The 24,975-nt window shown below is 37.6% G+C and overlaps 1 protein-coding gene across 1 annotated transcript in view; it reads right to left on the minus strand.

Annotated features, from left to right (window-relative positions):
* Positions 1–24,975, minus strand: part of luzp2 (leucine zipper protein 2) — a 261,556-nt gene that overhangs the window by 79,997 nt on the left and 156,584 nt on the right. The window contains exons 4-5 of the mRNA XM_073463820.1: positions 9,235–9,352; positions 642–712 (exon numbers count right to left, since the gene is read on the minus strand). Of these exons, the coding sequence (XP_073319921.1) occupies positions 642–712; positions 9,235–9,352 (189 nt within the window). The remainder of the gene's footprint in view (positions 1–641; positions 713–9,234; positions 9,353–24,975) is intronic.

Consider the following 24,975-nt stretch of genomic DNA (forward strand, 5'->3'; position numbering starts at 1 on the left):
TAGGAATGCTATTAATAGCCGTCCATTACCTGCCTGACCTGGTTTGATGATTTAGTATACCTGATTTTGTACATGGTGTTATCTTGGCATCACTGTAAATAAAGATCACCCTCAATGTTTTCTCCTAGAATCTTCAATAAAGGATGAAGTGAAATAAACTGTTCCATTTTTCATGAAGATGTTTTCTTTTTTAAGTTATAAGTTTTTACAATGATTGCAGCTTACTTCTCATGCTTAACAAATGTTACAGAGTTGGGAAGTGGGAGGAGCTGCTAGTGCTGGACAGGTGTTTCCACATTCTACACTCCCATTTAATTTGTTTTCAATATTGCTCATAGTATCCAACAAGAGACTCTCCTGGGTAATGTAACAATCTCATAGCTTCATGTTTTGACCACCACTAGAAATTATTGTAACACAATTTCTGCTGTTTTGTCTGTCATTTTGCCTTGGTTGTTGGTTCAAAATACTACAATAGTCATCAAGTTGTTCAGAAAACATCACATGCCTTAGGTTTGACTTATTCATCAGCCATTACTGATAGCTATTATAAATTCCTAACATACGTTTTTATGACATTCAGGAGCAGCAGGGTACTGTTGGTAACTCATGTCTAAGTCATTCATGATGCATCACTTTACCTCTGTTTGTGGCTGAGCTCCAGAATCCTCTGCACATCCTTCTTGGCCACTGAGTCATCATTTTTCAGGGACTGAAAGAGAACAGACGACACTCTGTTTTTCCAGGAAAGACACATTTTTGCATACTACATGAAACAAACAAACTCCAGCATGAGAATTATTTCAAAGAACCCACAACAGACAGGGGAACGTAAACATACTGCAAACGCTTTCCTTGAACTGTAAAGTAAATGTACCCAGTTTTTCGAGGTTGCAAATTCCTTCAGGCAACAGTCAAAAGCTTCAGTGATACGCAAGTCGTGAGGGAACTAAATGTAGAAAACTGTAATGAACTGTCAAAAGTCCCAGAATCATAACATAATTAAGGTGAATATTTTAAGATAAGGCAGCAGATGTAAAATGTTGGAGATGCCCCAAAGAATCATATAGCCTATAACAATCTGGTGATCAGCGTCTTCTAAAAATCCTAACGAGGATTCAGGCAGGCGCACAGATTGGGTTATACCAGTGCCTAAGCATCTGCCTGATGGGTAATTATGGATTAGTCAGGTCTCTGATTGCCCTACAAGCCCTCCAAGATATTTTTATTTGTTATGAGCTGAACAGAAATTTCCCGACTTCTAAGAAAATGTAGACTCCAGGGGGGAAACAGCTTCTCTTTAAATTGTGCTGGAAGGTAATATCTGTGGCAATTAATGCAGCATTTCCATAAACCCTGTTTCCTCCTGTCACAGAGAAGATGTTTCTCTTCCTCCCACAGTACCTCTCTTCACTTCATGTTCATTTATGTTGAAGAGTAAGACTAGTTAAAGGAGCCAACAACAGCTCCTCACAAAAGAGGATGTATATTCACTTCAGCTAAGCTAATGTTGAATTGAAATTGTGCAAAATAAAACAGTTTAGGATTGTATATTATTAGCAAAAGGACATCAGTTCCTGCATTGTCTCTGGTGATATTCAATAATTTGTATCATCTGTCATAGAGCAACGACTCAAATGGCCAATTTTCTAATCCCTCCTGCATCATTGTCCACAAAAAAGATGATAAAAGCCCAGGCCAGAAATTTTAACAGGCCTGAAAACAAGCCTGCTGTCACAAAAAGTTTTACAGTTTGGATGAACTTCAAGTTTCAAGTTTGGATGCCAAAAAATCTTCAGATACATCTTTTGCTCATTTAACAAAGCAGACCATACAGATGCAGCCTCTTAAAACTTCCCGTACCTCCATGACCAGGCCCTAACCGGCCTGTGACGGGTCCGTGCACAGACCTAGTTGAGTCCATGACATGATTGAGCTCCCCCGTGATGACGTAGTGAACGTGGGGCCGCGATGTTAAGCCCCTTAACGCCATGTGTGGAAACCAGTTGCAATGGTTTATCTATCCACCAGGAGGAGCAGTGATGATGGAAGCTGAAGCATTATTTCAGCGTGAAATCAGCTGTTCTTACTGTATCACAGGCATACAATATTTGACGTGTGTGAGAGAGTGTGATTCCCACACAGAGCATATTTAATGATTATTAGGCTACCATATCATGAGGTGATCAATATTATGCTTCATCTTTCTGTTTTTCAACAGTACTGCATGAAAGTGAAAGCCGAAATATGGCCGGGGAATTTATTATTTAACAGGAAGGAAAATCCACGTGTACAGCACTCGTCTGAACGGCTGACTTTATCTGCAGTGGTACCGGGACAAACGGTTATAGTGTAAGAGCCGTTTTCTTGTTTGTTGTTGTAGTTATATAAATGTAATTTCTCATGCTGTTGGATTACTGCTAGACCATGCCGTCAGGTGCATGTGGAAATCCGGGAGCAAAATTATTTTCTGCTTCGAAATTATTACATCAATCTTTTTTCAATATATTTTGACTTTTGGACTTTTCAATGCTCTGAAATTATTACAAATGTTCGAATTACATGAGTCAGAAGCAATCCTATGCAAAACAAAACAAAGACAAACATTTTTGCTCATTTTTCCGTATTTCTGCAAACGTGGAGGGCACATTAGAGAAATTTTTGCTAAAACGATGATGATGTCTAATCCCTGATCAGTACGCCTTGAACGCTCCAGATCATGGGATATCCCAAATGGAATAAATACTGCACATATGAACACAAAAATGCTTAGCAAGCTCAAGGTTGTTATAAGTAACATACCTACTGAAAAAAAATATTTTTCCACAGACCGATTTTTAGGTCTACTACATATCTGCACACTTCATGTGAAGTAACTTCAGAATGTTGAAATGTATAGAAAAAATATTGATCATTTCCAAAATCGACAACATGTTTTTACCTAACGAAATATTCTGCTTCAGTCAATATTTGTTGCCGTTTAGCCTTTCAAAAATAAAATTTTCACTGTGGCAAAAAAAAAAAAAAGTTTGCTCTCGTATTTCCACACGCACCTGACGCCGTGGTCAAACAGTAATCCAACAGCATGAGAAATTAAATGTATATAACTACAATAACAAACAAGAAAAAAAAAAAACTTTTTCGGCTCTTATACTATAATAGTTTGTCCTGGTACCACCGCAGATAAAGTCAGCGGCTCAGGTAAGTGCTGCACACGCAGTTTTTTCTTCCTGTTAAATAATTAATTACTTTAACCATATTACTTTAACTTCCATGCAGTACTGTTGAAAAACAAAAAGCTGAAGCATAATATTGATCACCTCATGATATGGTAGCCTAATAATCTTTAAATATGCTCTGTCCATGATCATTTTTGTATTTTAAGAAGTTAGTTTAAATATTTCACTGGGTGCGGGTGGTTATAAGACGCATGAACTATTACGCTCAGGTGAAACCTCTTCAACAGAAACGATTGTCGACGCGCTGTATCATTTCTTTCAGATGTTTTTATCAGAAATTCCTCATGCAGTGGCGGATGATAAAAGAGAGGCAATCAGTTTATAAAAGTGTGTTCACAAACATCCTCTGCTTATCTTGGGAGGTGAGAGAGGCCAAATACATCATTAGCATTACAGTGCATCTCTTTGTCCTTATTTAATGGACATCCCAACAGGTCTCCCTGCCCTCCACACTCATCTGGCAGCTGTTGAATCTAGAAACTAGAGAATTTTGTCCAGCATTTTGTCCAGCATTTTGTCAGCGTGCGTCCACAGACACAAAGAGCACAGACAGATCTCGAGAGGGAGAGCCGCTGTGCGCGCTCGATAGTCTCCAATCAAACTGTCTAAACTTGGCAGTGCTGATAAAATATAAACCATGAATCTGTTACTACACTGCCTATCCATCCCCTAACATGCTGTGAGGAACATTTTTAGTGTAGTACTTAACTAAAATAGAGAAAGCTCGAGAACCGGAAGTCTCCACCATTTTTTTTATGCAATATGAAAACGGATGTGTGCTTAAACTAAATAAACACTGTCTGTCTAACTTTATATACTCCTGGTGGCTTAACCTATAATAATATAACCTAGCTACAACTTTAGATTATAAAATATAAATTAAAGTAACTAGTAGGCCTAATGCTAACTAAACTAACTTAAGCTTTCAAATAAATGTTGTGGAATTTGTGAGGGACGCGCAATCTCATGATGACACCCTGCAACTGAATGAATGGCCGTGTTTACAGTGGAATCTAGGCAAACCCCTAGGAGGAGGGGGAGACTCCCAGTGGCTGGCAATCGTCTGGGAACCGGCTGGCAGTCGGCTGGCAGCCGGAAGGCCTTTGATTTGGAGGGGAAAATCGAGTCGCGTACAGCCGTAGATTGGTTGATAGAGATGTGAGTTTTTATTCATTATAGTGTCGTGAAATTCAAGTAGTGGTTGAAGCATACTTGAAATATATAATTCATTAATGTTTATTTAGGGCCCGAGCAGTGAAACTGTCCATTCGCAAATGCGCAAAATGTCACAAACCTAAATTTTCGAACTCCTCCAAGACAATTTCTCCGATTTGCACCAAACTTTGCACGCAGCATCTGTGGACCCTCCTGACAAAAAGTTATTAAAAGCAATGAGCTAGTCCACAGAACGCCCAAAATATAGAACAACAATTTCCTGCACATTGTGGTCAAACAGACATTCTTGTGTATCTTGATGAAATACAGTCCGATTAACACAAAACTTTTCCCAGTTGTGTTGTGTACAAATTTGGTGCAAATCGGCCAATAGGGGGCGCTTTTATTGCTAAATGACTAAATAACAGCTTGACTGCCTTCACTTTTGATTCCTCAACGGAAGTTGTTGCATGAACAAGCCCCGACAGCAGCATGTAACGACGGCAGCATGCCGCAACAGCAGCACGCCCCGACGCGCGTGGACTGCGAGGGCCCGTTCATCGCTGCTTGCAGCTTTAATTCCTTATTGTTATTTTTTTTTTCATTACTTCCAGCTCATCCTCATCAGAAAAATTAGCATACAGGTTGTCAGTGAAAGCAGCTTATTACAACCCATATTTATGACCCATATATTTATTTATTGGTAGGTCAGCGACTTCTGGTGGCTGTTATAATTATTACGGCAGCAAAAGAGGAAGATAGGTGATTGTGTATAAAGAGCGACAAAGTCTTCATGAGGAGGAGGATGAGGTGGATAAATGGGTTGAACAGTCATTTTTAGTAAGTAAGGTAGTTAACTTCAGATACGTACATAAAATACATACAAAAATCAAGTAACATAAGTAGCATACTTATTTTAAAAGCCATGATCGTTTCCTTTACCTACGTAGGTTTGACTGTAGACTGGAGCGGCTAACCTATTCAGTCATTTCAGTAAGAGGATGTGTTAATTACTGTATACCACTGTATAGTTTTTCAATGACTTTATTATTTTCATCCACATTATATTTGTTTAAAGACTCTATATTTACATTCCCCACTGTACTGATTTGATCACATCTACGCTGTAACACTATTTACCACTACCAGTCACTCTCTTAATGTTTTAGACGGCAACGATTAATTGATTAGTTGTCAACTATTCAAATACTTGCATTAACGCAAGTATTTTTTTGGCCTTTTATGGCTTTATTGAGGATAGTTCAGGAAGGTGACAGGAAACAGGATGAGAGAGAGTGGGAATGACATGCAGCAAGGGGCCACAGGTTGGACTCTGGGCCACAGCAGCGTGTGCTCTAACAACTGAGTGACCAAGTCGCCCTACTGTAAGAACATTTTAAACTAAATTTTAACATTTGAGGACGTCATCTTGGGCTTTGGGAAACACTGATTCACATTTTTTGACATGTTATAGACCAAACACCTGATCAGAAAATAATCAACAGATTAATTGATAATGAAAACAATCATTAGGTGCAACCCTATTATGTTTAATACCTTTTTGCCATTTACCATTATATGTTTTTGTTTGTTTTAATCTTACCTATTTCTTGTTATTATACCATAGAGTACACAATCTGCATACTTGATTTTGATGTATGCACAAAGAAAATAAAGACATCTATTCAACACGTTTTTTTTGTCCTTGTTTTGCTGTCAGATTTGTTATTTTGGCAAGATGATTTGAGTGTTTTGATTAAGGTAGTTCAGGTACTTAAAAGAAGTTCAGCATTAAATATATGAAATATATTCATGAATCTAAAACCAAGAGGAGTAACAGAGTGTCTGCAGATTTTTGTGCGACTTTATTCTCCATTCTGTCTCAATTACTTTTTTGCCATAAAGCAACCCATTTAATTTCACACCAAACTTGGCCCATTGTTATGCATTGTAAATTCTCCATCAAGACTTACAGTGAATATGGGGATAATTTACAGATCCTAAATTTTTCTGTCAGATTTAAATGAGCAAAATGATCTCTGGATCTTAACATGGATCACTGTGCTACAATTAGTAAGTCATAAGAGTTATTAAAAGAGTAAGTTGTACACAAGGATCTACTTCATTTGAACACTGACAAGCTTGTAAGTGATGGGTCTACAATCCTTAATGTGCAAATCCCCTCAGGCTACCTGATCATGACATTGATTTTAAACAATTTAACAGCTACGTTTAACCGGTGTGCCAGTGTCACATGAGGTTATTTTTCAAAGAACAATCCAAATTGTTGCCGGAGCCCACAGTTGGGTGCAGGGCAAAAGAGCCCCTGTTCTTGTACTAACTGCTTCACAAGATCTCACCCGGGAGCGACTGCCAAGAATAAATTCCCCATCACAGAAAGCTTAATTATGAGGGTTGCTGACCTCCACCTATGGGCAACTTGTTAAAACTATAAACACTTGCTCCATCAAGTCATTCCAGAAATGTTAAATGCTTCCCCCTGTTGACTTTATTCTCTTTTAAAGTTGATGATTTTTATGTAGATGATGTTTTCCTCCCTGAAGAATAGATTTATTCCACAGCACACTATTCTAAATCTAACCCAACCTCTGTCCTGACCAGTGTGCTGGCACAGCGCCCAGGGCGAAGATAGATGCCAACCTAGCTAGCCTGGAGTGAATAGACATCAAAGCCTGCCCTGGGGATGATGATAGCCAGACTACATGAGCTTTTCCAAGAAGCATGGGACATCTCTTCCAAACACACACAAATACAGGAAAAGTGTGCATATCAAACATTTGATTATTGATTTTCTGACAATTCTATTGGCTCACAAAAGTTGCCTGGAGCCTAAAAGACATCAACACCCTGCAGAGAGGAAATCATCACTCAGAGTGCAGAAAACGCTGGCATCTGGCACCCAAGGTCTAAATGTCCACGCGGGTGGCATGTTTGCAAGATCATTGTTGCATACGCTTAAGAAGAAAATACTAAATGATTAAAATATCTGAATGTATAATTGAGTTTCTGTTCATTTCTTGTCATTGCCAAGAGCTGTAATGGGGTTGACCTAAACTGACTGGTGGGAAGTGATGTGTCGAAGAGATAATTGTGTTTTGTGAAGTGCTTGTAGAATTATAATATCTGCAGTATAATAAGGTACATTACCTGATAAAATGTTCAAGACCCGATCCAACAGAGGAACCAACAGATACCTCCCTTTGCAACAGGGATAAGAATCCTCATTATCGTCCACCTGAAGTCATCTTATGAAACCATTTTTATCCTTACTTTATGCACACTCACCCTGGCTGCAGGAGCTGGGCTGTATATTTTAGCATCTTTGTTTTTAGGCCAAATTTAATGAAGGCAAGAAACTTCCCAGCGCAGACATGCAAAGCATGTAAAGCAAAGTTTGGGTGTGTACAAATAGGTCACACGACAATACGTTGCATCGATGATTTTAACTAAATCATCAGAAACCTGGCTGGACATCTCATGGGAGCCACAGGTTTGTTTAAGTTCTGGTTTGAAAATAGCTGTTACATCAGCACACATTTAGAGCCATTAATCAATGAGGAACACAATTGAAGAAACAGTTTACTCCAACTTGGGTTTCATTTCTGTAACTCAGGCCATAAGATATGAAAACACATTTTTTCTGAAGTGACATTGCTAAGGACAGGTCAAACAGGGCAAAAAAGATTAGTGGTCCGAACGTTTCAATGCATGTGACATGACAACAGTTTTTATGATTTATTTAATACTATTTATAGGTGACACTGAAAGCAAGTGGACTCATATTGGTGTTGATTATCCTTCATTGCAATGGTAAAACAAGAGAGCACACAACTATGTATAATACATCACAGTTTAAACAAAAAGGTTGATCTCTAAACTTTGATGTTTGCAACAGTTCAGGTTATAAATTGCAACCTTTTTTTCTTCCAAATGTAGCCTGTTTGGTTGCAACCCAAACGCCAGAGTAAATGTTTGTTTCTGCAAAGCAGGGATATGTTGAAACTTTACATCTGTATATGTTGTAAATTAACGTTTCTTTAGGTTCAATTTTTAAATTTAACTTCTGACAACACTGTGCCAATGGTCTGGTTAAGTTTAGACTAAAAAAACACTTGGTACCCTAACCAAGTGGTTTTTGTGCCTAAACTAACCAGACCATAAGCAATGTGTTAATTGAATTTTACATTTACATTTCTTTATGCAACATAAAGAAAAGTAAAGTTTCAACATATACTTGGTTTGCAGACACATACACTTCTTACATTTATTCTGGTGATTGGGTTGAGTTTGGAATTGTTTTGGTGAAAATGAATCCCAAGTTGTAATATCATGAAGTTTTCCATCTTCCATTGATAATTACAGTAAAAGACTTTGAACATTCGATGGAGCCATGTTAAATCTTTGTGAATTGATGGTCCTGTCAATATTTCCTATTTCATCCTCTCTCTCATCTTCTCTGAAGCTCTTTGTATCCGCTGCTTCCATTAGTGCTTAAAAAAGTTAGCTGACTACAAGGCTAATTGATCTGCTTTTCCGTCTCTGCATTACTTATTCAGCAGCTGCATTTCCAGTAACACGTCACATACATAACAATGGGTGGGCTCACTAAATTGAAAAACATTTGTACATTAATATTTAACAACAGCCAGTTGTTGTACAGGAGATTGATCGAAAAAGAAGTGAAAGGAGTCATGTGCTTCCCAGTCATCAGATAATGGCTGAAAGTAGAGGCTGGGAAATTACCTCTGGCCCAGAACTCACGCCCAACTAAGCCTCCTAACATTGCTGATATCTCACAAAGAGGCAGTAAAACTCCAACCTGAAGGTTGCCTTTTATGCTGTCCAGCTCCTTTGATGTCTTGGAGAGCTGGTGCAGGATGCTGCTCCGTTCACTGAAGACTTCCTTTAGCTTCTTTTCCAGCCCATCGTAGCTTTGTCTGTAGAGAGAATGAGAGTGAGATTTCACTATTAAATGTCTGCCAGTGGCTGCAAGAATTCACCCCTTTATTGGCACCTTTGGGAGAAAGAGGTGTTTTAAACTGGATTAAAAGCACCACCGTTAAAGCTACAGGGGAGAGCAATAGGGGAGAAAACTAATATCTACTCAGCACAGTCCCTGGATGAATAAAAGAGAAAAAAAACTTCTGTTCCTTTCAATCAACCAATTTAGTGAAGGCTCGTTTTACAGAGATAGGTCTTTTGACCAGAGGTATGCCCCTGCATCTCCATTTAAATATTCATGTAGTCCACCCAATTATTAAGAGAAAATTCTACAGGGCACATTTGTCAAATCCTGTTTTTCTCTGAACTCCTACTGAATGGCACAGCGGACACATTCTTGTAATTTATTACTGCGCTTTTCAGAGGCAAATATTACTTCACAGCATGGTTGCATGAACTACACCCATTATAAAGATTTTCTATTTTCATTCTGAATGACATAATGTAATCCCACAGAGTGATATACTGAAGAAGAGGACTATAAGTGAACCAACACAAAGGGAGTAAAAGCTCACATTTGATGTTAGGTGGCTGCATAGATAACCCCATTTCCTTTTTACCTCTTTAATCAACATGATCACAAATAAAAGAGTAATGAGGTAACGTATGGTTCCTCTCACTGCCTGACACAAATCTAAAAACTCAAAAATAAATGTTTTCATTAATCTTACATCCTTGTTTACTGACCCAAGGATAGCAGCAACTCCTCTGGGATGTGTTTAAAATCAAATAAATCTGAATGGGTCTACCCTCTTTATGAAAGATCTTAATAATATCATCTACTGTTCTCTCAGGGAGCCAAGCAGACTTCATGTACAAGTGTCATAATGTAAAAGAGCTTGAATCAAGTTGTGTAACTGGGAAAGGCATTTTTTTTATATCAGGAAAAGGTGTGTTTATCAGGTTAAAATGGGTAAAAGGCCCTCGCTGCAGGTCGCATCCTCACTGACCCCTGTTTAATTTTGCTTTGCAACAAGGCAAATGTAGAGGAAGAGGATTTAAAGACAAAATAGTACTTTGGGAATAACAGACCAAGAGTTGTGCATAGAATAAACCAATTTCACTCTTCAACAGGCATCGTCGTCTTATATGTGAATTAATTTGAGAATAATGTATTGATGTGAATAATGTAGGGGCTGCAGAGTATGACTGGATCAAGTTGTATAAGATTTAAATTCAAGATTAAATTATGATTAGTAATAGAAGTTTGACATGCATCCTCTATACGAAGACTCTACTCTCCAACTCTAGTTGGAAAAGTTTATTCAGAATACAGTGTTAAAATAAAAATTATGTAAAAACCCATTGGTTAAGGTTAAACAGGAACAGCTTTGTATCACTACACTGTTAGTAGTATATGTATTGTTGTTCCTTATTTTGTATGCGCTCATCCACAAACACAAACAGTATCGTCGGATAATGAGAGAGAGCTACCACTCACCCAACTCTGATCAAACTGTCTCAACTACTGTAGGAGGCGCTGATAAACTATAAACCGAGATTCAGAAACATTTTAGTGTACTATTTATTAAATATGAACCATGAGCCTGGTCATTGTCTATTTCTCCTCTATGTTTTCAGAACCATATTTCAGTGTACTGTTTAGATGTAGTGCAATATTGTTTGTTACCAGCAGGAGTGTTTATTGGTCCAGTGCCTCGCGGTGCATTGTGGTTGTTGTAGCTTTTCTACATTCTGAACGAGAGGGAATGCCACAGCCCTTTTTCTGTGTTTTCTCTGGTCATGTAGCACCAATTAAAAAAAATATTTGTGTTTTTCCTCATGCAGCTTTATACATCTTTCCAGCAGTGAAATATCGAATATCTGAATCAAATATATTGTCAGTGAAGATCTTGCTTAAATTAAAAATAAATTAAGATACCCACTCACTTTGAACATGCATTTCATCTTACAAATTGGTAGTATATTCATGTATTTTTGATCAAGAGGTTAACCCAGCTGAGGTTTAAATTATGAATTCTGAATGAATTAAAAAAAACAACAAAAAAAACACCAAAACACCAAAGCAGCTCAATAAAGGGATATAACATTTTTACTCCACAACAAAATTTACAAGATCAAAATAAAGCTCCCATCCTACTTCCTAATGTAAACAGAAACGACAGCAGCAGCTTCAAGCAAAGCATATGCACTTGCTTGCATGGAGTCACAAAATCTCTCACTTACGTCCAAATTTACATGAATCCCTTTTCACAGGAGAATCTGATCTGACCATTTCTCACTTGCCAATGTAGCTCCAAAAAAAAAAGTATAAATAAATAAGTAAACACTGAAATGCACATGGATGGGTGCCACATTATTCTGAATCCATGGCTCCGTTTCAGCCTGGGCCCCCATCCAAAAACCCTGCAAAGCCCATGTCATAGATCCCATCAGCAGATCATACACAATAACACATAAATCAATAATAGAAAAGCAACACCTGTGAAATAAATAAATAACACGGCATACTGAATCCCACACATGACTTGTCACCATATGGCATTGGCGGGAAATTTATAGTAGGTTCATGCAATGGGGGGAGACGTGGTGAGAGATTCCTCCCTGTCAGCCATATTATTCATTACCCAATGGAAAAGGCCCTTGGGTATCTGTGCAATGAATAAGATCCATAATTTGAGCCCCACTGACACAGAAACATGTATATCACAAGGTTCTTAGATAAAGCTTGGACTTTTTCTTCCCAGTCCACAATAAATTACTCACTACAACAAACAAATGGTAACAGCTGCATGATTGCACCATGACCTCCTAAGAGTCTAGTGTTCTAGCAGCCTCCTCCCAAACAAAGATCCTTCTTTTTTAAGACACAGAAGTGTGATAATGAGGCGCAGAATGCCTGACAAAAAAGGCTTATGATCAGAGATGGCACCACCAGGCTCATGGCCATAAAGCAGTGGTGATTAGATAATGAAATCTTTCATTTCAGACATCTGCAGTTTGAAAATAAATCCCTGGCTGTCTTCATAAAACTCCTCAAAACCACAGAGACTGAGGTGGAGGAGGCATCATTTTTTGGATCCGATTATTGAGGACAAATATTTCTTTACCCTTGGAGTCACAGTAGGTCTTGGGATATATGAGGTTGACCCTGCAGTGTGAAATAGAACTGAGGCTAAAGGAAATGCCACTGAACACTACAGTCAACATCCAAGCAATTGCTCAATAAAGGAAACCAAGGCCTTTCAGACAGTTGCAGGAGCTCGTGGTCAACTGTTGACAAAGGCCAGCCTATAAAAACTGTTACATAAAGTGTACATACGGTAAGATACAGGTGCAGCCTCTCTGGACACCCTCATAACACATTAACAAGCAATCGATGTTCTTTTCCATTGAAGCATACTGTATGTTCACCCAGCATGTTATCACTCTCAATTTGTCAACTACAGCAGCTTTGGTCAGTTGTGCTAAGCTTCAAACTATGACACTGTAGGCACCCTGCTAGTGTCACCTTTGCACATGCAGAGCTCTGCTAAGTCCCGCCCCTTCAAGTGTGCCCCATGAAACCTTATTTTGAAAATAAATTGTAGTCATTGGCGAGAGACAAATGACATTTTTGATCGTTTTTGAATTATGCCATGAATTACACATGATGTTTGTCAATTTAAAAGATAATTATGAAAAACTTTGACCTCCTTGATTTTCAAAAAGTGTAAAACCGCTCAATGAACTACATCATCTAGGTCAATGCAGGTCACAGACACCAACATGGCCAACAACTACACAGAAAAAAGTATTAGAAAAGGTTAAAATCACAAGTCTGGACATATGGACAGCTGCAGTTATGCGAAAGGAGAGTAAGTCAATTTTGTAGGCTAGCTGAAGAAATCTCACCAAAACCTTGTAGAGCCAGTCCCTTATTACAAGACAACGTCACTTATACAACTGTTGGGTATGTCACCTTTCTAATTACATACTTTCACAGTCTTGTACTTGATTAGTTTTATGACAAACTGCAACTTTCTTGAGTTGAATTAAACTGAACAAACATAGTATGTGTAATTCACGGCCCAGAACTCTGTTTGAAGCTAAAAAAGGTGCCAGGGTCTGCCACATATAAATCTTGCTGATAAACATTTTCAAATATTATGAGTTTTGGAAGGGTTGGGTAACTGATCAATCTGCTGTATTTTAAGCACTGGAACTGAAAACTGGCTGTGTTCACCACATCACTGGTAGTTTGCATTTACAGCCTCTAATGAACTTGTTGACAGAAAGGCAATATCAACAAAGATTCAGTTTTATGACATAGCTCATTACCATACTGTGAGTCAGACCGTGATATCATGGTTAAATGGGCAAAATATAGTGAAATCATACAGTTTAAATCTTAATCTTGTTTGCGCAGGTTTCATTTTGCACACACACAACTTTGTCACACTGACATGATCATATTAAAACATATTTCCCAAAATAACACTGTAATGTGTTAAAAAGCTAAAAAAAAAAACATAATAACAACCTGGTAGGTAACATTAGTAGCTTGAAATTGAAGGTGCAGTGAGAGTAGAGAGCGACCTATAATAATCTGTTGGCAGCATACCTCTATCTCAACACCCAAAGACTGATTGTCTGATGTACCCTATTGTAAACTGGATGTGTTGCTGTATCTACATCCTTTTCTCATCTTTATTTATTTATGTATTTTTTCTATCTCTTTCTTGCTTTGTTATACTTTTTATTTGCTGTTTGGGAGTGGTTGCAGCTGGGGGATCATCCCTCTGCTTTTGCTGTTTGTTTTGTTGATGTTAAAAAAATTTTTTTTAAATAAAAACCAAGTTGATAACAATCACAAAAAGACGCTCCATGTTTGTAGATACCAGTAAAACTTAATACAAGGACACTGAGGATATCATGCACCATCTTCTGCTCAGCAATTAGCTGCAGTAAAATAATCATAGGGGAGCTAGCTTGGTGTTTAAGCAGGTTGAGTAATCTGATGTCACCCCCTCCAAAACATGAACTCTCGCTGCTATTTTTGGAAAAAAATTGCAGGAGATGGTCGGCGGTTCAGACAAGGACAAATTAAAGGATTCCCCTGGGCTCGGTATCTTTGGAGGCCTCTCCACTACCAGACCTGTTATTTTAATACCCACCCACATTTGAAATCTGAGCACTATCAATCATTCATTTCACACCTCAACTACACACATTATCCAATGACAGTAACAAATGCACAGCCAAGAATCTGTCATTTTTACATAACTGAATTTGGTCTTGGAAACAAAACAAGATTCTCTCAAACCTTAGTGAGAAACTGCCCCTCTTACGGCTCTGTCTTATTTGGCTTTGTGCTTTGTAGCCTTATTACTGAAACATCTATAACCCACAACGAATCTGTGACTAAACTTTTGGCAAAATAAGATTTGTAGCTGTCATGTCTGTACCTTCATTTTAATTTATTTATTTAAAATGTATTCAATTTAGAGCATCCTCCTCATTGCTCATTTGTCAGCATCAATTAAAGCAACCTATACTTACCACGTGATAGCGCCTTAAATAACTTATAAGTCCGGATAAATAAGCACCACTTGACAGGGTCAGTTTGGGCCACACAAACTCTGTTTCACCTTGAAGTTTACTCTAAATGCCACTGGGATGCCTGGCGGCTTTCTTCTACCCATGGGGTAATGAGTTGTCCCCTGTCAATTTATGTTCCAGAGTCACTAAATGCAGCACATGGAGAAAGAGATCCCTATCGCTGTCAAAATAATCTTACAAACAAATGCAAAAACTTGCAGCAACATGCAGTCCGATCCCTCTGTTTTCTTTGTCAATGAAAGCAGAAAGTTAGCCAACAGTGTTAAGGGGGTTGAATAATGACACTTCAGGGAGACACTTTAACTAATAGATATCACCATGAAACTTCCCTAGTTGAATACTTATATTACGGGCAATTCTTTTTTTGTATTACAAGTCTTCTGAAATGCTATTTTTAAAAATGAGATCTGAAAGCCAGATTCAATATTCTTGTTTTATTTTATTGCCAAAGAGTCAGAGGTGTCTACAGTAAATTAATTTACTTAAAATTAAGTCGTTCTAACTCAGAACATGTTCCACATTCTAAAGGGAGGTCTTGCTCACATCTTATTCAGTAGTACATGTTAGCATTTAGAATAGACCATGAAGTGTTGTACAAAAGTAGAATAATTACAGAACCAATCACAGTGTTTGTTCACAATAACTAGATAATAAATAACTCCTAAAATGCATGTTTGATGCGTCCATATCTCATTAATGACACTTTCACTAATGTCAGCTTGAAGACCTAATTTAGCTGTTGGGCCACAGCCTAAAGAAAATGACAGCTTGAGTTTATCCCAAACTATCACTTAGTCTGACAGCTTCCTTACTTACCATCTACATGTATAAGCAATAATAAGGAGATTATTGATGGAAAACTCTTAGTTAATGGCCTTGTGCAGAATATGGCATTTATTTTAACTAAAAAAGACCCAAAATGCCTATAATATGCATGCTAATAAGACATTAGTTATTGGTTAATATGTGTACCCTCATATAAAAGTTTTATCCAAAAACATGAACTTAACAATCTAAATATTTTTATTTTTATTGTTTAGCTTCCTTGAAATAGTTTATGAACATTCAAGTGTCTATAATTGTTTCGTGGATGTCCCGGATATGCTGTGCATTACTTTGACCTTTGTTGACAAAGCAAAATTGGCTTCCTCACCATCAATTGTTCCATCACATCCCTCCCCCAAACAATTAAAGAAGATTTAATGCCAGACATCCCCTGACATGCATGCAATTAATATTCCCTGCTGTCTGTGATGTTTACACAACAGTTGGTAAACATGACTGACTTTTGTTGCAGATGTTGAATGGTGGTCATGCTCTGCTAGAGGAATATATTAATTCACTGACAGGCCTTGGGCAGTCCCCCTTATTAAAACTATTTATTTGCCCCCTCCTGATGGCATAATTAATCCAGCCTGAAATTGGAAGTACCACATAAACCGCTGTCTGCCTATAATCTGCATGACGGCAAATAAACGCCTTTTATGCTTGGTAGCTGTTGGTTTCTGTGGCTGTTGCCTTGTAAAATATTGAATATTTAACTTTGATCCCACAATCAGGGACATGGCACGGTGTATTAGCATGCATAATACTGGCACTACACTCACTGTTTGTAATGTGTTTTCATTTGCAAGACCAAGACAGTTGTCAGTCGACTCTCTGATGAATGCTAACACAATCTTTGCTTTCATCAGATATTCATGTGAGAAGTTTATTTTTTCTGGGAAGACACTGCAGGTGAAAACATTTTTTCATGGTGGTCAATTTTGAGATTTTGGGCTATTTTGTTTCCATAAAATATCATTATAGATGGCCTCTTTTGCATTAAACATACAATTTCAAAAAAGTTGTAACACAAACAAAAATAGTTTTTATAATGTAAGTATCAACCAGGGAAGTAGTTACATTTTTTATCTTATTCACCATTTTTTGTCTAAAAACTGTGTGGAATTTCAACAACTCCCTTACTTATTTTCAATAAGTAGCGATTCAGAGGTTATTGAGGAAAATTATTAATGAGTGCTTTATTAGGAGCCAAGATGCTACTAGCATGCACGCTGTGTACTGTAGGTAATTTACCTTATGTTGAACTGAAGCCTTTTTGTTTTAGCTGTGAGGCTAGTGTTGTTGGCAATATTCAATGATTATCCCTCCTTTATCTTGTATTTTATGTTACTGAGTGTAGAATACATCAAAGCTACATTTTTCTCTTGTTGTGCCCACAGCTCTCCCAAACTTCTAAAATTATCTCCCAGCGTGCCGTTGCTATATTTTTTTTCTGAAGAAATTTGGTTATTTATGGACACTGTTGGGCACTGTAACAGAATAAAGGGGGGTTGTATATTCTCAGGGAACTTTTTCATGTATTTCTTTATTCATGTGTTCCTGACTGCATTCTTTGCTATAATGATGAGTAGTTCTGTGTGCACACCGACACTATGGGATGCACTTGTGGGTATTAATGCTCTACTGTAGTGGCGAACATTGTTTTCAGCACATCACTGATTCTGAAGTTGCCGAGGATTATTTTCTCTTCTCTACTAATAAAATTAGCTAATTTAATAGAAGAATGGTATATATCTTGATAAAGCTGAGAAGCCAAATATTAAAAGGTTCCAAATTAGTGAAATTAAAATGTCAATCTGATCATTTAATTAAAAATAATGGTTTGAAAACAGGAACAATCCAACAAGGAGAGCCTATATGCATCTGTGACAAAAATAATTAAGCGCAAAGCAATTTATATTTAAGTATTTTATCATTTAGATAGATTGAATTAAAGTAGTGTAAACCAATTTTACACATGAGCGAGGAATGCAGATATTCTGCATATTTCACTCTTTCTTGAATTATCGGATTGAAACTGGAGGCATGCAGGAAATTAATGAATTTACAGTCTTCAGATGTGTTTGTGTATGTGGATGTTAAGATCACAGGAGAGATTTTTGACCTCTGGTTAATCATATAAACTGTCGAGCAGACATTTTAAATGATTTTTTTATTCGTCTTTTGAGGCTCTGTTGAGCAGTCGAGTTAAAGTGGCAGCTGATTGTGATATGAAAATGATATAAATTCCCTCCATTTTTCACATCCTTGAAAAGTAAGTCCTTCTCATTTGTTCATCACTTAAGTTATGTAATTTTCCACCAAGGGAGGTTTAAGGCATTGAAATAGAAATACTTAGCATATTAGATGAATAATTCAATGATTACTCGCAGGCATTTTCATGCATAAGTAGATGCCAATTACTTTCCCTCGACATTTAGCACTCTATCATTCTCTGCATGTACTTGGAAACAATACTGTTTCTAGACAGATAGGTGCTTTGTGGAAGGAAATGCAATTGTCACAAAAAATACAAATAGGACAAAATACACAACAACAATGTGAAACTCAAGTCAGTAAAATGAATTATAAAGCATAAAGTTATTAAAAATTACCTGAAAAATCATGTCCATCCACTAACAGACACTAACACAGAATGCTAACATGATGCTCATGTTTTACCATCAGCCATATGTAAAGAGAAACCCTGAGTGTATTTCTCTATTTTCTGCCTCACTTGAGCTCATCAGAAAATGCACTCTGCTGTCTCCGTTGTCATGTACAATCCACATCTTTCTCACAGTGACACGAAACCCACTAATCAAACTACCAGCATGTCTGAAAAGCTGAATTTGGTTGAAAATTAACCAGGTCAAAACCAAACCCCCCTTTTTTTGGCTAATTATATATTCACACAGGATTTGCTTTGTATACATTCCTCCCATGTTTTACATAATAAAATGTTTGGCATCACAGGATGCTCACATTGAGTTTCTGTCTTTCTTCACTTTGTTATATGATGTTGATGTGAGTCATTCTGTCTTCTTATGGCAGAATCTCTCATCTCAGGACCTATATCACACAAATTAGGGCTTTTAAAGCACCCCAGGAACCTCTTATGGTTGCCAGCTTTAATTAAATCTGGGATTTGAGTGTTTCTAATGCAATTCCTCCCATCCTGGCTTTCCAAAGCTGTGCAACACTGTGTTTCCAGCTTCAGTAATCGTTGTGCTATAATCGAGCTGGATTGAGCTTGGACTTTTTTGTTTTCTCTGAAAGGCAAACCCTGCCAGACATCAATGTTCAGTGCTATTGCAAACGATAAAGCGATCCCTTTTGTGTGGGAGAGCCTCACCTTTCCCTCAGAGACATTTCATGACAACATCTAATCCAGCTTTGTTTGTCAGAGAATGCTATAAGCAGGAAGCTGTTCTACACCAGAGGCAACATCCTCAGGACATTAACTCTAAAACTCTTATACTGAATGTTTCTGTCTTAATTTGTTAGTTTCAAAAAATAAATAATTTTTTCTCGATGGCAGATATGTTTCAGGACACTTAAAAATATGAACTCAAAATCTTCAGTTGTTGTTAAATACGGATTTGCAGTGTTTCCCCCCAGGACATTTTTTAGCAGAGGTGCTAAGTGCTTAATGGAGGATTTAAGCCACAGGGTGACAAAAACACTCCGTAAAATACCTCTTTGTGTGATCACACTTAATGCAAACAACACAGAGCGACTGTGTCCAGCTGTTCAATATTAACTTTAAGCCAAATTCAACACAATGCACACTTTGTTGGGTAGAATTTGTGTCCAGCAGGCAATCAAACTATAGCTTCGTGTCTGACCTGCATTGCAGAGGTGAGATTTACCTCAGACATCCCCACCAGACTGTAAATGACTGTGAGCTGTTTGTTTCCACATTTCTCATCTCCTCTCGTTAACAATGTAGTTATTAGTCGAGATGATGGTTTAACAGTTGCCTCCCGCATTATATGTGAGGCATTTGTTGAGTGATGCAGCACTTATGCTTGTTTTCCTTGAAGCTAGATTTTATGAAAGTGTAATCAATAATAAATAATGGCTTCCACTACGTATTTATCTTATTTAAATTAATTATTTGGTCTATAAATTGTCAGGAAATGGTGCAAAATGTATTACACAATTATCAAAAAGCTTAAGGTTACATCTTTAAATTGCTTGTTTTGTCTGACTTACAGTCCAAAAGCCAAAGATATTCTGTCCCACATTAATTATACTCGTGAATGACAAATATAGTTGAAAAAGTGTAAGGGTAGGAGCAGTTCCTGGACTAAAATTCAGTTTGTTAGAGGTGATCTTTGGATAGGGATACAAGAAGACTTAAAAATCACAAGAAAACTCCAAGGTGCTCTCTTTAAACTAGTAAAATGCCCTTTTTATCACAGCATGGTTATGTTAGACCTTAAAAACAAACTCTGGCGCATTTGGCGCCAAGCCTTTGTCACATAGTCAAACAGATCTCAAGAGACAAAAGGCCCTTTTAAGTGTTGTACTGCTTGAAATTGGTCTTGGTCTCAAGACCACTCTTCTCGCACAAAACGTGGTTGAGTCCAAGATGAGACACTGTCTGATCTCGGACAATAAGGCCTTTAGATTATTTACAAGACCAGTCAAGGCCATGACTGCAGGGATAGCACTGCATTATATAATTGTTTGATACCTTTTGTACATGATGGTTTCTATGAGACAAGACAAGAGTCACTGGTCTTGGTCTCGATACATTCTAGTCTAATTTCATTTCAAATCATTTATTAAGTAAGTGTCTATTGTAAAGTTGCAACAGATATTTGTAATACTTTGTAAATGGCTAATAAATACTGTGTAGTTCGTCTATAAACATTATTATAAAGTTCAAGTTTAATTTATAAAGCATTTCATTGTTTGCCAACAGTTCAATTAACTATAAATTTACAATTTCTGGCTACTATGTAGTGTTATCTAATTTTTAATAGCATTTTTAAGATTCATATCCTGATACTGACAATAATAACTTGTTGAGAATCATGGCTGAAAGTAAAGGTAACATTGCTCGCAGCTTTACACTGGAGAAGTAAGTTCCAAAAAGGGGAGCGACTTCAGTAGTGTGTATGTGGCTTGGTTACAGATTTACAACAACTCTTAATATGTAAGGAGCGCAAGAAGTCTGTAACAACAAAAGCGGGCTAGACAACAAACTTAGAACACCACCTCAAGCAGAACCACCTGGTTTGGAAGGAGGAGAGCCAAAATTCCTGCGAGGAGAGCTCAACAGCTTTTTTGAGTTCTTAACCAAAAATATATCATGTCATATCATATCATCAATAATTGCATCATTGCAGAAGTACTGTGAAATAATGAGGTATTATTTTTAGGGTCACATCGCCCTCCCCTACCACAGGAGACCCTAATTAGTGTTGTACCACATAACGATAGCTAAAAATGGCTTTGTACACATCCTGTACACAGGCCTAATAAAACAAAAATAATTGTAATACTAGAACATAGCACTCGTCTAGGACCTGTGTGGCTCTTTGTCTTATTTCCTCCCATCTGACCAATGTCTAAGAAGTTGGGAACTGAACACAAGCAGGCAGATGCATCTGATTCACATCAAGGGCAATCAGTGAAGCCTCTTCCCAACTTCCAAGTGTCACTCAGGGAAAACACAAGAGGACGAGTTAAGCGAGGCAGAGGGAAGGGAGGTGTGGGGGGGGAGTGTAAGGGGGAGAATTTGGAATTGGATGACGGATGTGACTTGATTACTGGTTAACTACCCTGCTGGTGCACCACTCCGATGTGGATGAGAAACCCGCTGGCGGCCGGATTATCAATTTGGAGTAGGCAAGACTCTATTTGAATCTATTGTTTCAGTCCAGGCGGGCTGAGAGGAATAGGGCTCCTGTCTTTGACTGAACGTAGGCTCTCTGGCTCTCACTTGCCTCAGTAATTTGCCACCTCACCAACTCTTTAATAAAATCTCCTATCAAGCTTTTCATCAAATTTATTAGTATTCTGTTGGTACATTGAAGCACCTGCACCTGCCACAGTATTCAGGATCTCACACATACCCGCCGGCTACAGTTAGGACTGACATGATGCAATGCAAAGCAAAGTCGAACATGTGGAGAGAAGTCTTTTCTCACTTCGGCTAACTTAGGAGGATAGTTGAAAAGAATGAACTGACTGACAAGAAGAGATTTTGATCAGCTTGAAATTCACAAATTCAGAGAGGTGTGGACTCCATTTTGGCTTGGTATACGCTCTGAACCATAACATGGAGTCTGTCATGTAAAAACCTGATACATTTTTTGCTACAGCTGGCCCTACCAAAATATCTTCTGTATCTTTTTTCTGAGCAAAACCACAGACACCTCTGCATCAAAGACTTAAAGTGTATATATTTTTTACAGCACATTTGGTACAATTGTGACTGTCTGAAACAGTCTTACAAATGTTTGATTGGGAGAACAATAGTTCATATATTTGCTTTATGTTTTGATTACTGATCATTAAATTAGATGATTTCAGTGTCATACAGCCATTTAGCCAGAACTTTTTCATACATTATAAAAACAGAGCTAAGGAAGAGACTGCTCTACAAGAGAGTAACAACACCAGTTGTATTAGCATGTGCCCCAAAATGACAAAACCCTCCAGTGGATCTGCCTGAGGAGGTTGTTGGGAATTATTTGTTGGGTCAAAAAAACCTGGGACTTTTAACATTGGAGATTTCTTTCCATTTCCCATTTCCAACAGACATACATTGTTTTTTATATATATATATTTTTTTTGCATGAAAATCATTGTTGCCTTACGGAAACCAAGGGTTTTTAACTGTAACCATGACAATAAAGGTCCCCTAACCTTAATGATGTAGTTATGTTAACCTTAACCATGATTTTTTTTAAAAATCTAATAAAGCAGGTTATGCCTAAGCTCACCTAAACATTACCCATAATGATTTAAAGATTTTACACACCATATCCAACATTTTTTTGTTACATTCTGGAAGTCTCACTACTGTATATAGTGCATGAATCTAGTACTCAAAATTCAAAGACTCAATAATAAAGGCATGCAGTAAATATAGTACAAATTAGATAGAGAGCGGTTTCAAGCATCGCCAAAGTCTGAGAAAATAACCCCTCACATCATTAAGTCTACCTCAGTTTGAATGTAAAGAATCATGTTTTAACAGAGCGCCTCAGTAACCAATCAGAGCAAGTGGAGTCTGGAAGACAAGAGCGTTCACCCGGTGCTAGATGTTCTTTCAAGTTACAGTATGGAAAGTTTAAGGTCCTATTTATTTCTACAACCTCTGCTAGCTTGATTTTGGCCATTCTGTTTTTAAATAAGTCTCGTGTGAGTGACAGAAGAAGTCCATTCTTGGAGATATTTCAGATAAATTGTATATCTATATATAGCTACCAGGTATGATATTTGTATATATAAAATAAAGAGTTGTTATGTTTTTAGACATAACTACTTGTTAAACAACACATACTATGCTTCAGAGTACAGACTGAGCCATGTTCTAATAACACCCACATGCATACCACCATAGATGGGTCTTGTACTCACCTTTATTGAAAACAAATACTTTTGTAACCTTGTGTCTGTCCAAAAGTATACCCAAAATACTCCTGCAAGTTGTGCAAATTCATTCCTCATCTTTTACAAATCTTATTAAATGTGCAGTTTTTAAGCTCAGGAAAGCACCACCGTCTCTGGTGGATATTTGTTTGGGTATATTTTCTCTGATGCTGTTGCTAGTTTTCCTCAAATCATCCTCAGGCAAAGAACCAACCTACACACAAAAGGCATGATTGTGATTTTCTACACACTTACAAGCTGCTAACAGCTTTTTGTCTGACCTCAACAGCAGATTTGACATTGCTTCAGCCGGTAATTGAGTGTTCTGAGTTTACAGGCGTTTTACATAGGACACTCATTTATTGATGTTTTATAATCCATCAAATCTTTGCCTTTAATTTAAAATGTATTAACATATTACTGTATTTCTGAGATACCATTGATAAGCTAAGACATTATACTTTCAGTTTGGCATATCAAGTGCATCTCATACTACCATGTTTAAGATAATATACACAATCACATGTAAATGAGTGTTAAGCAGTTTATAACATTTACAACAGAGTATAGCCTACTAGATTAGAATTTGCACAGATTACAATTTGCATTCCAGTGCATGTGTTATAGTACAAATGCTTCAATATAAAGTGAATGTGAACATGTGTAGGAAGCAAGACAAGAAAAACACTGGCAACTGCTGCAGGCTCTGTGTATTAAACACAACAAAAAATGTAGATGTGAAGTTGATCAGATATTTGCCTGCTGGAAATAATCAATTTCTCAATGGGAGTCGGTGTTTTCCTATTGATCTCAGCAACAACTATGACACAGAGAAACCTCATCTAACAACTGGTTTGTCGAGTAGTAAAACTCATAATTTATAGAACAGAATGGCTCTCAGCATCACAACTGAACCGTGTCTTGTATATAATAATTATGCTTTAAGCCATGTCATAGGATGAAGCAGATTCCTGGTGATGGCGAGGAAGATGACAGGGTTTTTGAACATCTGAAGTGTGTCTTTTAATGCACAGCTGTGTGCTTATGCTTTGCAGTGACACAGAAGTGACACCTGTTAACACCAAAGGGTTGGATATCAAAGTGTTGCGGTAAATAAGAGAACATTTCGTATCGTTAATGTATTGATTCAGTCAGTCAAGCCTTTACCAGCAGAGCACTCATGTCCTCAACCTCTGAAGTGATGGAGGTAAGTTCAGTGTTATTCTTAACTGTTGGCCAGGAAAGTACTGAGGCCCGGATTGTAAACTGGATTCACTACAATATTAACATGCATCATCATGGAAAAACATGTCGCCAGAATAAAATGTTAGTTATGGAAGAAGGCTGCCAAACTGGAGACTGTTTAAGACACATTTGTAAGCGTGAAATCACATGATATTTTTAACAAAATGTTGGGACATTTCCAGCTGTGTTTGCAGTGACAAAAGAGGATGTTTTTAATGAGACGTCGGTGTGAAGTGATTTTCCTTCTTTTGAGAAAAGGTAATATGTCACGGTCTCCTTTGGAGCTAGTTCACCTCTGTGTCTGGTTAGGGAA

Source organism: Pagrus major, chromosome 4, assembly GCF_040436345.1.
Source record: "Pagrus major chromosome 4, Pma_NU_1.0".
Taxonomy (NCBI): domain Eukaryota; kingdom Metazoa; phylum Chordata; class Actinopteri; order Spariformes; family Sparidae; genus Pagrus; species Pagrus major.